General features: G+C 34.7%; 1 protein-coding gene across 1 annotated transcript; it reads right to left on the bottom strand.

Moving 5' to 3' along the window:
* Window positions 1-63: 63 nt before the first annotated feature.
* On the bottom strand, window positions 64-2410 carry LOC108860146 (tubby-like F-box protein 6). The gene is made up of 5 exons (XM_018634081.2): window positions 2107-2410; window positions 1530-1936; window positions 1181-1268; window positions 896-1028; window positions 64-823 (listed from the first exon to the last, which is right to left on the bottom strand). Exons 2-5 carry the CDS (start codon window positions 1881-1883, stop codon window positions 175-177), a joined length of 1224 nt encoding a protein of 407 aa, XP_018489583.1. The 5' UTR covers window positions 1884-1936; window positions 2107-2410; the 3' UTR covers window positions 64-174.
* Between the last annotated feature and the right edge of the window lie 14237 nt (window positions 2411-16647).

The following is a 16647-nucleotide window of genomic DNA, read 5'->3' as shown; positions in this document are numbered from 1 at the left end:
AAGACTAAGAACATACCTTGCCTAAACCGAACGTTAATCCCTTATTAATTAAATAATTTCAAGTTGAAAGGAAACAGATCTTGATTTTTTTTTTGGTTCCAAGAAGGAAAAGTATGTACATTCGTCAAACACACAACAAACTGCAAATAGAGAATTTGATTCGATATGTTACATTCATTCGCAGACAGGCTTCGTGTCGAAGCTGCTTAAACAAATGGCAAATGCTTGGAATGCAGAGATCGGGTAACGATAATCCATGGTGAAAATATCTTTCCCTATCTTCCCAAACTGTAGTATCACTCTCTCTTGCTCCTCCTCTGGTATGTTCATGTTCTTCCCTGCTTCTGCAGCAGCTGCAATTAGCTGGAAATTTTTCACCGAGGCGACGGTGACTCGCCCTTTGAAGTTTAGACACCAGCACTGGAGCTGCTCGTGCCACCTCGGTGACTTGTTTTTCAGGACCAAAGGTTCCTTCACAACGGATTCTCCACCCATGTTCCCTGTGCATAAATCCATCATCGACTTCTTGTTCTTCTTATTTCCTTGGTTTGTGAACTCGGTCGGAAAATGAACTTGTCCGCCTTCTTGAATAGACGAAACTGGGATGCTGTTCATGATACATTGCATTCTTCTTGGACCTCTGGTTCTGAGTACATTCAGCTCATACAAGATCGAAGCCATGTTGTAACTATGAGTAGAAGATGATACCCATGGAGACACACGCATCGATGGTGGTAGCTTCCGGTTGGATGATGATCTTTCGGAATAAACCGGAGGTGGTTGGTTCTCGTAGACCGTGAACTTAGTTCCAAGGAAATTAGATCTAAATCCACACAACAAGAAAACTTATAAAACAACCTAAGGCGAGAAGAAACAGTCTTTAGCAAATACATACCTTAGTTTCCCTATGTAACTAGTGCTACTTCTTGAGAAATCATTTCCCGACAAGGATATAACAAACTCCATACCCGTCGCCCTCCTGACTTTCTTAGCCGACAGTAAGAGCTTACTCTTGTCGCCAGAAAGAGCTGCAATTCCACAAACAAAACTCACATAAATGTACTCTAAAAGACTACTAAATTCAATTTCTTCTGGTGTTAAAAAAAAAAAAAAAATTCAATTTCTTCTTTTTTTTTTTTTTTTTACTAAATTCAATTTCAAAAGAGGTAAGAATACCTACCAGGGCTTAAACCGAGATAGAGACGGTAAATCCCGGTGGCTCTTTCTCGTTTGATAAAGCATTGAATCGGAGCATCTCTAGGACCAGGCTGAGAAACAAGAACCCAAAATGTCGTCATAAGAGTTTGTTTGACACAATGTTCTAAAAATCGCTAGGCGGTGATTAGGCGTTGTTTTATAGAGGATTATTGTTTATGCGGGTGCCTAGGCCGATTTTTCGGATGCCTAAACCGATTTTTAAATAAATCCTTTCGTTCATACCCGATTTGCCTACTAGGCGGCGACCGATTTTTAGGACACTGATTTGACATTAGTGAAGTGTTTGAAAGAAGGGTAATAATAATAAAAACCTGTTTTAAGGAAAGAGGAAAAGTGAGGAGACCAGAGAGCTCAGGAACTTGAACAACTTCATCTTTAGTCATATCCCTCCATGACCTACAAACGGAGGCGCAAGCGACGACGTCTCTCCTCCCAGGCCATAAAGTCTGACCAGACTCAATCCGATGGATGATGTCAAGAAGCAACTCAGGAGGCAAATCAACCCAAATGCTCTGTTCTGAACATTCATCAGTGGATGGAGACGGAGATGACGGAGAAGAAGAAGAAGAAGAAGATCCTTCAGGCGCAATGTGAGACCTTCCTCGCCTACTACCAATGGCTTTGTTACGACCCCTAAGCTCACGAACTATCTTCTTGAAAGGCATTGCGGTGTGAATGAATCACAAAAAAAAAAATCAAAACCCTAATCCCCTTGGAGCTTCAAAACAAAGATTAAAATGTGAGTCTCAGAAGTTTGAATTAAGAAAATGATGAGAAAGGGGCATGGATCCGGCTTCTACGCCATTAACGTGTAGAGCCCCAAGAAAGGTTTATTAATTAATAAAAAAAATTGAAAGCATTGAGAAAGGGGAGAGAGGATGAATGTACCAACAGAAGCGACAAATCCATGGGGAAGCACGATGGTGGTGGATGAGAGAATTGTGTGAATTCCGATGATTTTTAACTGTTTCGAAATTATAAAAAAAGATCTCCTCGAATGTGTAGTTAGAGACACCACCACCACCACCACGCTCCTCCGATGTCGTTAACCGTCGCCGTCGTTAGCTTCGATTCGGACGAGGTGGAGGGGGGACGATGATGATGATAACTGCAGTTTGAGGAAGAGAGAAAAGAGGAGATGGAAAGTTAATTAAGAAAAGGAACACTACGCGCGGCCCATTACGACTCCTTTCAATTGAAATTAGTAATTTACTCTAAATAGCACATTTTTTTTTATCTCTCTTCCATTTTTTTGGATACTATTTTGCTGACTGGAATTCGTTTTTTTTTTTTCTTTTTCTTTTGCAAATTACAGTATATATCCAACTAGATTTTCTAAATGCTTTAACGGGTAGTTTTAAAAGGTCAAATAAATTCTGATCCAGCCTTGAAAAGGTGAGTATATTTTTCAAAATTTATTTTTAATCATATTTGTGTTTAAGATTAATTTAATTTGATACAATAATTTTTTAAATAAATGAAATACATATTTGGACTAATTATTTACCAATTGGTCATGATTATAATTTAATAAAATAGATTAGATATTGACCCGCTCTCAAAAGGGCGGGTATATTTTTTGCTTTTAAAATTTTGCCTAATATAATTTATATATTTGTGTATTTGTATAATCATATTTTTGTATGATATGAAAGATATAAAATAGATAATTTTTGTATGTATATTAAATAAATAAAATTTCATAATTATGTACTTGTGTCATATACGTTTGGATAATTATTTTTAATTTTTATTCATAAAGTTTGCAATATATTATATTTTTGTAGTTTAATATATGATAACAGTTATAATTTTCCACATTTTATTTCTAAACTTAAGTAGGTGTTTTATTAAAATATATAACCAATTATAGAAATTTACAGATAATAATGTAGATTAGTATCTAATTAAACTCATTTAGACAAAATAATTTCAAACCATAGAAATTTTAAAACCCATACAAATACATAATTATGCAATACAATACATCAAAATTGAAGCCTATGGCCCAAATACAAACATATTTCGACAACAAATCACAAACTCATTGTTGCAACCGATTATTAAACAGGAGTAATTCTTGTGTTCACTCCCTAGTGTGAACCTCTAGGTTCACCCACCAATAGGAATTCACCATTTTGTATTTAATATCTTTTAAAAAAGGAAACAAAATATTGTCATATTTTTAAAATTGAAAGATAAGAATAAATAAAAATTAATATTAGTTGGAAACAAAAAAAAAAATTTTTTAAATAATTTTAATGCCATTGACAAAACACTAAACCCTAAATACTATATCCTAAACCCTTGGATAAATCTTAAATTCTAGGGTTTATGATTTATCCAAGGGTTTAAGATTTATCTATGGGTTTAGGGTATAGTATTTAGGGTTTAGGGTTTAGTGTTTTGCCGACGTTACTAAAATTACTTTAAAAAATCAAGAATTTAGAATTTGTCCAAGGGTTTAGGGTATACCCAATGTTTTAGGGTTTATGATTTAGGATTTAGGGTTTAGCATTTTGCTAATGGTATTAAAAGTTTTTTTTAAAAATATTTTTTTTTCAACTACTATTATTTTTATTTTTGAGCTTTTATCTTTTAATTTAAAAAATATAATATAATTTGACAATATTTTATTTCCTTTTTTAAAAGGTATTAAATATAAAATGGTGAACTCCTATTGGTGGGTGAATCTAGGTTCACCCTAGGAAGTGAACCCAAGAATTACTCATTAAAGAGAGATGTGGCGGTTTCATTCGTAAAGCAAATTTGGAAACAGTTTAATTTAAAAGGTATATTTAGTTGTAATAATAGTTGGACCCAACTTCATATCAATATGTCATGCTGTAGATTTAATAGTATTGATATTTGCAGGAGTTTTAATAGTTTTACCAGTGTTTTTGTATTCGATCCAAACTCACGGTCAAACTGATAAACCCGGTACCCGTATATAGTATGATTCAAAGTTAGTTAAAATCAGATATTAAAAAACAAGATAAACCCATAAAAACCTAAAATTCGCCACTAACCCGCGATCTGACACTGGTTGATCCGATAAAAAATCAATATAAATCTGATTATTTTTTTAAATGATTCAAATTTTGATATATTTTTAATAGTACATAATTTGCATAAACTATATGATTTGTAATTTCTTTAAATTTTGATAATTCTTTTACTATATCGTTTAAATTATTGAAGAAAATGGTGATCAAAACACTAAAATTTATTGTTAAGAATACCGTTTTACATATCTTATTCTGAAAATATGAAACAATGTGTTAGATTAGAAGGTATCTTTAATAATAACCAAGTTAGTTATAAATAAAATACTAAAAAGTTTAAACAAATATATTGGTCCAACTATAACTTAATTAGATTTTTAGTGCTTATAGTTTAATAGTTTAGATAGATGTACCAATTCGGTTTAGCATCTAATTTCGGTTAGTATTTTTGTGTTTAATTGTTTTTTGGTTTATTGAAAATCAATCCGGTTCATGGACATTTCATAAACGAACTCGTCGGACTGGCCTATGGTGGAAGCAGTTGAAGTATGGCTTAGGGCCTACTTTATTTTTTTTTTGTTTTATTGGTGAAATTATCATATATATTTTTCATTTAACTACATCCATTTATAAATGTGATCTCTGTTTTATTGTTAAACATGATTTTGTGGTTTAACTTCATGATCCCATCATTTTTGTTTGCGTATGTAAGTCCATTACCCTTGTTTATTAAATAAAATATAAATATCATATTTTATTATTGTTTTGATCGGGCCTCAAAATTGTTTCAAACGGTTGTAACTGATACAAGTGAGTGATCGAGACTAATTGCAAAAGAAAGAATTATCTAGTGGGTCCCGGTTATTATGGAACTGAAATGGTGGCTACAATATATAGAATAAATGTAGTTTTTAAACGTAGTTAGTTTTTTAAGTTGGAATAATCATTTATCAATTGGTAATGATTCTAATTTAATAAAATACTAGATTATGATCCGCGCTTTGCCTCGTATATGGGTAGCAAGAGGGCGCTTATGCCCCGATGGTGGGGCCTTATGGGGAAGGGGTTCCTCCAATAGGGACAGCACACCCCCCACTTCAAGCGCACCTCTGTATAGACTGAATCACTCTTTTGGTCTAGTCGGTGGAACCGGTGAACCACGCGAGCTGGTTAAATGCGTGGGGCAGAGGGCTCGTAGTACCCCCTTTTCTTGATCCAGCCTTTTCTTCGCTTCGGTAGTGAATCACCTACTCAAAAAATAGGGAGGCCTGCACGCCCTATTTGAGACTACTAAGGTGGGTGGTGGACTCTTGGAAGGGAAGAAGGGGCCTAAGCACGGATTTGATTCGTACACTTGAGTGGCAAAGGAAAGCGAGATCGTACCTGTTTTTCTAGGCCTGTTTGGACATACGGTTCCCGCGGAAGATCAAGTTGGTGAGCCGTGTGATGGGAAACCTTCCCGCACGGTTCGGAGAGCACTGAATTAGAATGAGAGGTTCACCACCACATCATTGCATGCAAGGGGAGCTCGCTCGATTCGCAAATAGGTAAACAAAGTTTACCTATTTGAATTGTAAACAAAGTTTTTGAATCATCATTTTGAAACTGGTGTACATAATATAAAGTTATTATATCAAAAAGGCATTTGTTTAAAGTTATGTAATTTATGAATTAGATTATAAGATTTTCAATGTACACTCTTATATAACTATTTTAGGCCTGGATATTTTACCAGATCCGACAAATGAAATCAAAATCGACCAAAAAATATAGTTGTAATTTTGGTATGGATCCAGGGCTATGTACATATTTGATTTTTTCTTTGACTCGCGGTCTCTTTTCGATTATGGGTTCTAGCCGAGACCCGATCGGGTATCTAAAACATCTGAAATGTTTTGTGTATATTATATATAGTTGTGTATTTCAGATATGTTTTTGGTATTTCCAATATGTTTGGTATTATGAATAGTTTTTAAGTTTCAGGTTCATGTTTCGATTATAGTTTCGAGTTTCTAGTAAAATTTCAATTTTGAAAAAAGTGGGTATTAGGAAAAAATTTAAGGTGCTTCCGGTTCCTCCAGTCAGATTTATGGCAATTTTTTTGGGTATTTGCATATTTTCAGGTATTTGTTTGTGTTTTTAGTTATTTCCGTTTTTTAGTATTTTAGGGCTTTTAGGTATTTCAAATCTTTTTTGAGTCCTAAAATATCCAAGTTCGTTCGAATTGGTTATTTATCCAAAAATTATAAATATTTTACATGTATTTGAATTATGAACCCAGACCCGTACTTTAAAGTTCGATATGTACGTCAAGTGACCTTGTATTGTTAGAGAAATATAAGGTAAGACCAATAATTAACTACTAAATAGGTGCAATAATTTTGTTTAAATAGATTTTTGGAAAGATTTTATTTTTTAGTATTTTATAATTTTTTATTTTTCTTTGACATTGTTTGTTATGATTTATTTATATATTCATTTTGCTTTGACATTGTTTGTTATGATTTAGAAAATATAGAATTTGAAATTTGAAATTTGAAATTTGAAATTTTAAAACAACATGTTCAACAATATATATATATATATATATATATATATATATATATATATATAGGAACAATTTCTTTTAATTTAATTATTTGTTAATTAGAAACTAATATTACTCGTTTAACAATACATGAATCTTTTTAATCTAAAATGTATATCAAAAAGTTTTATTGGTATTGAGGAGAGAGTATGATAATAATATATCGAAGGAGCTTTTTCATTTTAACAGAGAGAAGTTTGATCATGTAAAGGATGGAGTGTACCTTATAGTTTGGTCACATTTTTAACATGACTTGAATGAGAAAGGTTTAAATATTGGTCACGTTATTGACTAAGTACTGTTAGGAAAATATAAGGTAAACTAGGTAATAACCCGTGCCTTGCACGTAGAGATGTCAATCATGGACCTGGACCGCGGGTCTGGTCCGTAAAGAACTGTCGCGGGACGGGATTGGGCCGAGATTTTACAGACCCGCAAATTAGCGGGCTTTGCGGGACGGGTCTTTGCGGGACTGGGTCTTTTGCGGGACGGGACCATGCGGGTCTGCGGGATTACAAAGACCCGCATTTTTTTTCCTCTTCAATTCTTGTTTTATCTCAAAAAAAAATAAAAAGAGTGAAAAAGGTAATTTATATGACTTTCCTCTGAAAAAAAGAAAAAAGCTCCAGCAATGATGATTCGAGCTCCGACGATGATGTTTTGAGCTCCATTAGTGTTTTAATTTGGTGTTTTTTTAATTAATTTTGGGATTAGCAGCTTAGTTTTGGTGTTTGATTATATTTAGTTTTTATTCATTAAAACTAAAAAATTGGTTATGAACTTAGGAGTTATAAGCTAATGAAAAACATATTCTGAAATTATCTTTAATTGGTATGTAAATATGTTTGAGTGCGACAAAATTAACTATAACTATTTTATTTGGTTAAGATAACATGAACAAGACTAAGCTCTGATCAAAGCGGTAACGAGAATAAGCTATGGTTAGAGCCTTGATCGACTAAGCTATTTAATTCTATAACAATGATGTCGTTCAGCTGAAAGAGTTAGTCTTGTTACTGATTAAAGCCTTCTTCGATATGTATTTTATTCTTCATGTTCTCTCGTTACTTATCATTGTTATCTTGTTACATCAATAGAATAGAATATACATTAACATTTCATTTTTACATGCACTTTTTGTTTGGTTATGACTTCATATATATATATAATCATCTCATGTTCTATATGCACTTTTAATAGAGAAAATATGCATACTATATTACAAATTTTGAAGAATTTGCATTGTAGACATTTCATGTATATTAATTATGTGAACTTGGTTATGTAGGGGAACAGCCTGAGGCATCTTAGAGCAGCATGCAGCATCAAGAAGTGTTCTGGAGCGGCCTGCAGTGTCAAACATGATCGGATACATTACATTAACGTATGTCCCGCGGGACAGCCTGTAAAGGAGTGTGCAATTTGCAGTACGGGCTTGGGACGACCTTTTGGAGACCGCAGCCCGCGCGGGCCTGACCCGCCGTGACCCGCAAAGAGATGAGCCCGCTGCGGTACGGGACGGGACGGGACGGATCAACCTGTTTGACATCTCTACTTGCACGGAATGAGATTATTGATTTTGTTATCTTTTTAATTGGCATGAATATTCAGGTATCCGTCGTTTTTTTCGGATACCGGGTTTCTCAGGTTTGAAAATTAAGTTTCGTTTGGGTATTACAAAATTCCGAGTCGGGTTCGAGTCGAATCCTCCCGGGTTCGAGTGGGTTCGGTTTTGATGTAAAAAAACCTTAAAATAACTGAATAACTAATATATCTGAAATTGGTTCATACTCAAATTAACCATATTACACGATTCGGTTCGGGTATTTTGTATCCAAACTATCCAAATATACCAAAAAACTAAAATTACTCATTGGACACGGTTTTTAAGTACTTCTATACAAACTATCATATTTTATCTGAAAATACACAAAATAATTAATATATTTAATATATAATTTGATTTTAATTTTTAAAATAATTATACATATAATTATAAATAATTTTTTTAATATATATTTATATTTCGAAAATCTTCGGATACTCATTCGGTTCTCGTTTCGGATCGGGTTAAGTACCGGTTCTTCGGATACATCAGTTTAGGAACCATTCGGTTATTTACCCCGTGTCTGATCGAGTTCGGAACCCTGAATTTCGGTTCGGTTTTGGCTCGGTTCGTCAGTTCTGGATATTTTGTCCAACCCTACTTTTTAAGATAAAAAACATTATATCTGTTTAATCTGGATATTCGTTTGGTATTACGTTATTTTTTTAACCTCCTAAAATATAAATATCATTCTAAATCTATATTTATTTTGTTTTTTTGGTTGAAGTGATCGATGTTTTTAATTTTTCGGTGATAAACCTAAAACTATTATATTTGTTTGGTTTCATGTTATATGAATTTTCGACAGTTCTTATGTCGAACTAATGGTTTCATTTTTAAGTTTCTATGCTTGCAAAATCAAATAAAATCTAAATAATAGTTTAAGAAAAATGACATCCATATTATTTGTATTGTTTGTACAAACAATGTTGGTAACATTTTAAGATTTTGTATTTTATATAAGATAATCTATTATTATTTTTGTTATCAACATACATATATTACCATAACATATTTATACACGAATATTTGCTAGACACGGCTCATTAATTTACCTTGCGGAGGTCATGCAACAATTAAATATTTAATCAAGACTTGGTTTTCCTGGTTTAATTCGCATTGGGTTAGTTATCGTAACATTCGGTTAAATTCGGTTTAATATGATTAACTTATGCATGATAAAAATAGATCTCGTTTATCACTCCATCGTTATTAACAGTACCTCAAGGTTCCAAACAGCTACGTGTATGTCGTAACAGTAGAAAATTTTTCTTGCAAGAATTACCAGTATGTATAAACAACATACCGCAAACAAAGATTAAGAAAACACGTCCATGCACGGAATATGTATAAAGAACATACCACAATCAACGTATAACAATATCAAAATGTATTCTCTCAAAGTAAAATCCTTATTCGTATTTCTTTCCGTATTCTTTCACAACTTAGCTCCTCCACGCCACAACTGATCCGTCGGCCTGCGAGAATCTCATGCCATCCGTTTACGTATAAGAAGCTACATTGAGCATCAGCCAAAGAGACTCGCAGCTACTTCTCCACCGTCTTTTCGTAGCTGGCCAAACTGCTCTGACCTCTGAATCCGCAAGGCTTTCAATTTTTGCAGATGGCAGCGTGTCAGACTCCATTTTCTTTACTGATGTTGTATCTTTTTCCGTGGGCAACAGAATTTTTAACCGTTCACTACGTTTGTTGACTTTCTCAACCATGGTCATGTGCCGATCTCGTGGACGTTCTTTCTATCTTTGTCTCTGCAAGTTCATGGCCACTTTTCTCTTCGGTTAGAGTCATTGACATGTTCGCGAACGCGGGCATTAGTGCATTTTTCATTCTCTTGAATTTTCGAAGAAGTGGATGATGCATTGACAATGTCAGCATCATCTCTATCTTCTTTGGAACCTTGCCCAACTCTCCTATTTCGTACGTCCTCTATGTGAATCTTGTAGAGCATACCGTTATTTCGAAACTGCCATATTAATCTCTTTGCTTACTCGTCAGTCACTCTACACCCTCATGTTTTTTTTTTTTGAAACTGTCTACACCTCTACACCCTCATGTTGTTCTTTACTTTTTACTCTTTCTCGAAAACATGTGTTTTTTTATTTTTTTGCTAGGCTCCGACGTATGCTAAATAAGGCAAGTATCTTATTGTGTTTTCTTCCCAATTTCTTCTCATGCTGACACGTGTAGAATCAATGTGAAAGCATTAAATGCAAAATGCTTCTCTTTTAATAATAAGGGGATATATATTTTCTAATGTGAGAGACATCATTCGACGGTAGTCTAAAAATTAATAAGAGGATTGCTAAATCATTTAATTTGATATGTTTATGTTACCTTGTATTTAGGAAATATAAGGTAGGACCAAAAAATAATGAGTTAAATGAAAGGGTCCAAACAACTTTGCATAATTAGATTTATTAAAATTTCTTCTATTTAAATAAAGTAGATGTAATTGTCTTGAATATTAGATGGCTTTCGATTGGTGTTAATTAATAATGACATTTTATTATAAAATAGTAGAAAAGACAGTGACAGTCTCTTGTAAATAATTTAAAAAAACAACGGCAGAATCTTCTGCTCTAATAATATATATATTTGAAAAATTGTCACTTTTTAGTTGCAATTAGAAGAATGTACCATTTTAGGGGGTGTTATTGGATAGAGTATTTATAAAAACTTTCAAAGATTTAAGTTTCATTATGATTCTGGTGTTATTAAATAAAAACTTCTCAAGAGTATGTTAAAATCTGATGTTATTGGTTTAGGATTTTACAACAATACTTGCAAGTTTTCAAAAGTCTAGAATTATTCGTTTCATCATTTTACAAAATCACTAAAAGTGTTGTGTTATTCGATTTTTTTTTAAAATAACAGACTGTGACATACTTTTAAAGTCTGCTGTTATTAGTTAACTACTACACGTGATTTGTTCACAAAATCTTATTAATCAAAGTATTGCATCTTGATCAGTATTCTCAAAGTCTTTTATAATAAAAGAAAATATTCATTTATCCTTTTTTTTATCTCCAATTTTGCAAAGCTGTCGTCGCTACTATCAAATGATTATCATCTCCTTCCATGAACACATATTCAACACAGATTCAGATAAAAGAGTAAATTCCAAAATTTAGCAAGAATATGAGAATCACCCAATAACAATAATAATACAAAGAACAAATATCGCTGCAAGTTTGCGCATGCAAGACTGCAATTTTTACTTTAAAGAGAGACTGCAAGTTTTGAAAATGAAGAAAATTTTAACCAGATAAATTATAAAAATGAATAGTCAATGAAAAATGATAAAGATAACTACAATCACGACACTATACAATATTTTGATACTTTGCAGCAGTTAGCAATATCTTTAACAGATTCTGTGATAATCTACAAAACTTTTTGATAAACTTTTTGATAGTCTACTATTTAATTTTTAAAATCATCAAAACTCTTTTTCAATCATAAACTAATAACAGCCCCTTAAGTTTTTATTAGAAAATGCGTTATCTAGTAAAAAAAAGTAAATAAATCATGATCTTTTTGATCTGTTTGAGTTATATAACTTTGCTAATTATATTCAAGGAAATAATCCTTCAACTTGGGAAATGGACTAAAAGGTGATCCATAAAGTTGCATATTTTTCGGTAGACCCATAGTTGGAAAATATTCCCTCCGTTTCATATTATTTGTCGTTCTAAGTCTTTGCACACAGATTAAGAAAACATTTAATTTTACATATTTCTAAAATAAAAATACTATTACCAATACACATCGACCAATATAAAAATAGAATAGAAAATATTTTCAATAAATTTTGCATTGAAAACCAAAACGACATTTATTTTGAAACAAAAATTTTGCTCTAAAACGACATATAATTTGAAACGGAAGGAGTAACCCTGTAACTTATTGATGTGAGAAAGTTCCCTACAATTTGAGAAGTGATCAGTTCACCTAGAAATTTTCAAACCAAAGGTGAACCGAAAACTTGACATCTGTGTATCTGGAAAAATGGCCAGTTCCACTATGAATTTTCCGCTACCATTGTTTTCGTATAAAAATGTTTTGGTCAAGCTTAAAACATCATGAATTAATGTAAATTTAAATTTCACACACAAAATATTAAAATATGGTCAATTCCTTCAAAACTGAAATTAATTTCGGTTTATTTATCTTTGGATTCTGACATGTCCATGGAAAAAACAGTTAAACCTGTTTAATATAGAACCAACTTAAATGTTTTTTTCAAACCACACATCAAAGTGACATCATTTTGTATGTTCTTGTTAACAAATATATAGAAAAAATGGGAATAAGAGGATAATCAAACCCACACGTAACTATAGATACCACAACTATAACCACTAGGCTATTTAGATTTATGAAAATTAATTTACGATAGAATGATAATTATAATACAACAAACCATATGACTTGTTATCTTCTCCATTGGAGAGGGATTCGTTTCATTATTTGCGGTACAGACAATTCATATTGTTTCAACACCAAATACTGGTGCGTCACAAACGATTTAAATTGTTTTAACAAATTTAAAAGAAATTATCGACAAAGTCCAGGTAATTGAACCTAAGAAGAAGAACATCATGCAAGTGCCTGAATACCTTGAACAATTCAAAATCAACTATGTTGATATTGCTGGAAGGTTCTGTTGCTTCAAGAATTGCTTGATTTGCGGAGATGAAGATGGATAATAAGTCTCTATCCACTCGTCGGAGTCGCTCTCGCCACCAGTTCCATCATCAAAATCAGACAAAAACGTGTTGTGTTGTCTGATTCTTTTTATTATAATAATTACTAGATGGAGATTCGCGTCTTGCGCGGAGTGAACGAAGATTTAAAATATAATCCAAACCGATTGAAAACACGTAATTTGTTGTTCTTGTTTTACTATAATAAATTTGAAAAGAAATCAACTGTACAACTACACACATGTTTTGAATTTTTGAACCATATTAAATCAGTTAGCACAGTTAATCGACATACTTTTGATGGTTGGGTAAGAATGCTTTGAATTATATTGGAAGTTATGTAATTGTGATAATAGAACAAGACTATATATGGTTCCTCAATTAAGATTTTTGATACATAATAATTACACTATACACATGTTTTGAATTTTTGGCCGTACAAAATCAGTTAACTTAGCACAGTTAATGGATATATATTTGATGGTTTACCTAGGACTACTTTGGAGTTGATTTATAACTATTAATACACTTATATATGGGGTGCAATATTAACATCGGATTCTCTCAACCGGAACACACTCCGGAAGACGCTCCATGGGAGCAAAGTCAACATCACCCTCCGCCTCAAAATTACAGTGGACCAATCTAATTGTCTTCCGAACCCTCCTACGGGTGAAACTGGTCCACCAATGATCGCCACTCCTAAGCGTATCCCTCACTTCAATAATATCCCTATGCCAGGGATGCGTCAGACTAATGTGTGGCAGGGGATTCGGAACCGTCCGGAACATCGGAATAAATTCCTCCTCAACGGACGCGGCATCGAGTCGGACGAAAAAGAAAAACTGTTTCCAATGGTTAAAATTAGAAACGGTCCCTCTGACCACCAACATCATGGGACGAGGGGTCAGTCGCCAGAAGCCCGACTCTCGAATAAACTGCACTCGTAAGAGCGCCTCGAAATGATCTGAAGTGAGGGATAAGCCATGCTCATAACTCAGAAATACGAGACCAATGAGAATCTCGAAGCTCGTAGGGTTCAGCTGGTTTAAAGAGACTTGGAAACGTTCCAGAACACGGACGATGATTTCAGGAATCGGAAACCAAAGATGACAACGCGTCAGTACAGCTTCATAGCATGTGAAGTAGCCCTCCGGAGGATGCTCGGCATCCTCCCCGCACCTAGGAATCCAAAACTCGACCGCTTTCGAAACCCCAGCATACTCTCGAAGCTTCGCGAGGAAAGATTTGGTGGTCTTGCTCGGCAGGTCAGATCCTACGCCCCGAGTTCGCGAAATCGGAAACTTTTCCTCCCCGGGAGCTTCAATTTGGTCGCTGCTCGCTTTCCAGTATGCGTCGCGCTCAGCCGCATCCGGAGGAAAGTCAAACTCGACCTTCAGAACAAGAAACTCCTCTTCCTGATTGCACTCGGGAGGAGGGTTCGTGGGAGTCTTCTTCTTGGAAGATTTCTTCTTGGAAGATTTCTTATAGCGACCGAGCTCCAAACAAGGCTTATAGCGACCGAGCCTCGGACACGGCTCAGTCGCTATAGTGACCGAGCCTCGGATATGGCTTGGTCGCTATAGAGACCACGCTCCGTATATAGCGACCGGCTGCGAATAAAGCTCGGTCGCTATAGCGACCAAGCATTCATACATCGCATTTTCCAAAACGTTCAAAGTCTTCCGAAACGACGATACGACGTAAAACTATGCACTCTCGACTATCCTTATAGCAATTCTCCGCAAGCCACGGCTAACCATTTCTTGATTTCTCGATCAAATGGGATCGTCCGTTCCGTTTACGATGAAACCGCGGAAACTTAACTTTATCGGAGAAATCGTAACAAATGTCTCAAATCAAAAGACGGCCCAAAGGGTCCTAAACTTGATTCGAGGCCCACTTACGATTTCTTAAAATCCCATAAATCTTATGACGGTTTATGCTTGGAGGATAAACATCAGTTTCCACGGGTAAATGGAAACTTTCCGCAGATAATCATGAAAATCGAAAAAATGGAATATTTCCATTTTTCAGACTTTGACGGCTTAAGGGCAAAAGGGGGAAGCGTAAACCGACCTAGGAGGGAGTATATAAGGAGTTGAAGGCGAGAGGCATAGGGGGAGACGTTTTTCAGAGCAAACTAGCACTTAGAGCGATTTTAGGAATTTTTCCGTTTTTTGTTATCTCGAGCTGCGACTCAATTAGGGTTTAGACGCCTTCGGGTATTAGACTAGGGATCTCGCCGACAGCTCTCGTAGCCGAAGCGCTCTTACCTTGTTGTAACGCTCATACGCAGATTCAGAATAAATCTTTCTTTCGTATTTTCTTTACGATTTCTTATTTTTATTCTCGTTATTGTCGTGTTCTGATTGGTTGGCGTGTGGTTTCTCAGATATCCGGGACCTCTGGGAAATTAGGGCTTTCCTACTTTCCTAAAATATATGATTCTTTGACGGTGTGAATTTTGGTTCCCACAGTATTCCAAAGAAAACAAACACGAACATAATCCACACTTGAAGACCCCTCTGCAGTGAAATCAGTTTCTATGAATTACCCCATAACATGTCCAGTATGGATCACGATTCACTGAGATAAGAATTGTATATGGATCCCCCTAACTTGTACCCAGAAAGGTATAAACTTTAACTCATCATCAGTATGGTTCAGATGCCATCGTTGAATGGAACACATCCATTCATTGAAAGACCAAGAGCCACGACGTAGTACCGATATAATCTATTCATCCCATGTGAAGATGATGATTGGATTTTTTGGTCTTGCAACAAATGACAGGTAACCTCTTCGCTAAATCCCCAGTCTTGGGAAAGCCGACATCAATGCATGCAGATTTTGTCTTCTAGGGTTGACTGGTCGGGTAATCAGAGAGAAACAGTTTTCCTCGGATGCTTTCTCACATAGATCGAATGGGAGATTGAAGATGTCATCATCAATACCCGACGATATATCTTGTAATGTTTTGTGATTTTTTTCTGACATGATTAACAAGAACAGAGTAAATCGTAAAATTTAACTCTAGTCTCAACAGAACAGAGGCAGGAGGCAGTACTGATTTATAGTACGAATGAGAAGTGAGCAACTGATAACCGTCGTACCATAACATTCTGAAACAACTGTCGAAAACCGATGAAAACCGCTCTCCGAAGAGAGAAAATGCACCGTTTTGGTGAAAAGATATGATCGCCCAAGTTTCGCAAGAGAAAATGTCATTTTTAATTTAAGTTGAATGAAGAATTGGTTCTTTCAGCCTATAAAAAATCAAAAATAATGTTCATATAAAGTGTAAAAACAAATAATTTAATTAAGAACCGAAAACTTACTATCTTCCATACCGGGACTTTGTATGACGTCTGTCCAGAATGATGATTATCTGGTCCATGTCCATATGGGTCCACCTGGCTATTAGCACTCTAAACCTCGGTGCCAAAAAATTGCAAGTAAGTGGTGACAAGACCACTCCAGGCCTCTGGGTCAGACCAGAGT

The sequence above is a fragment of the Raphanus sativus genome, chromosome 1, assembly GCF_000801105.2.
Source record: "Raphanus sativus cultivar WK10039 chromosome 1, ASM80110v3, whole genome shotgun sequence".
Classification (NCBI taxonomy): domain Eukaryota; kingdom Viridiplantae; phylum Streptophyta; class Magnoliopsida; order Brassicales; family Brassicaceae; genus Raphanus; species Raphanus sativus.
The sequence above is the reverse complement of the archived record's forward strand: the minus strand, read 5'-3'. Positions and strand labels throughout refer to the sequence as shown.

Bases quoted from the DNA above. Each gene is read 5' to 3' on its own strand.
- LOC108860146 (XM_018634081.2), bottom strand. From the start codon at position 1,883: ATGCCTTTCAAGAAGATAGTTCGTGAGCTTAGGGGTCGTAACAAAGCC. The intron at 1,269-1,529 runs GTTTTTATTATT...CTTGTTTCTCAG, and splicing joins TTCCTCTTTCCTTAAAACAG to CCTGGTCCTAGAGATGCTCC. The intron at 1,029-1,180 runs GTAGGTATTCTT...GTGGAATTGCAG, and splicing joins CTATCTCGGTTTAAGCCCTG to CTCTTTCTGGCGACAAGAGT.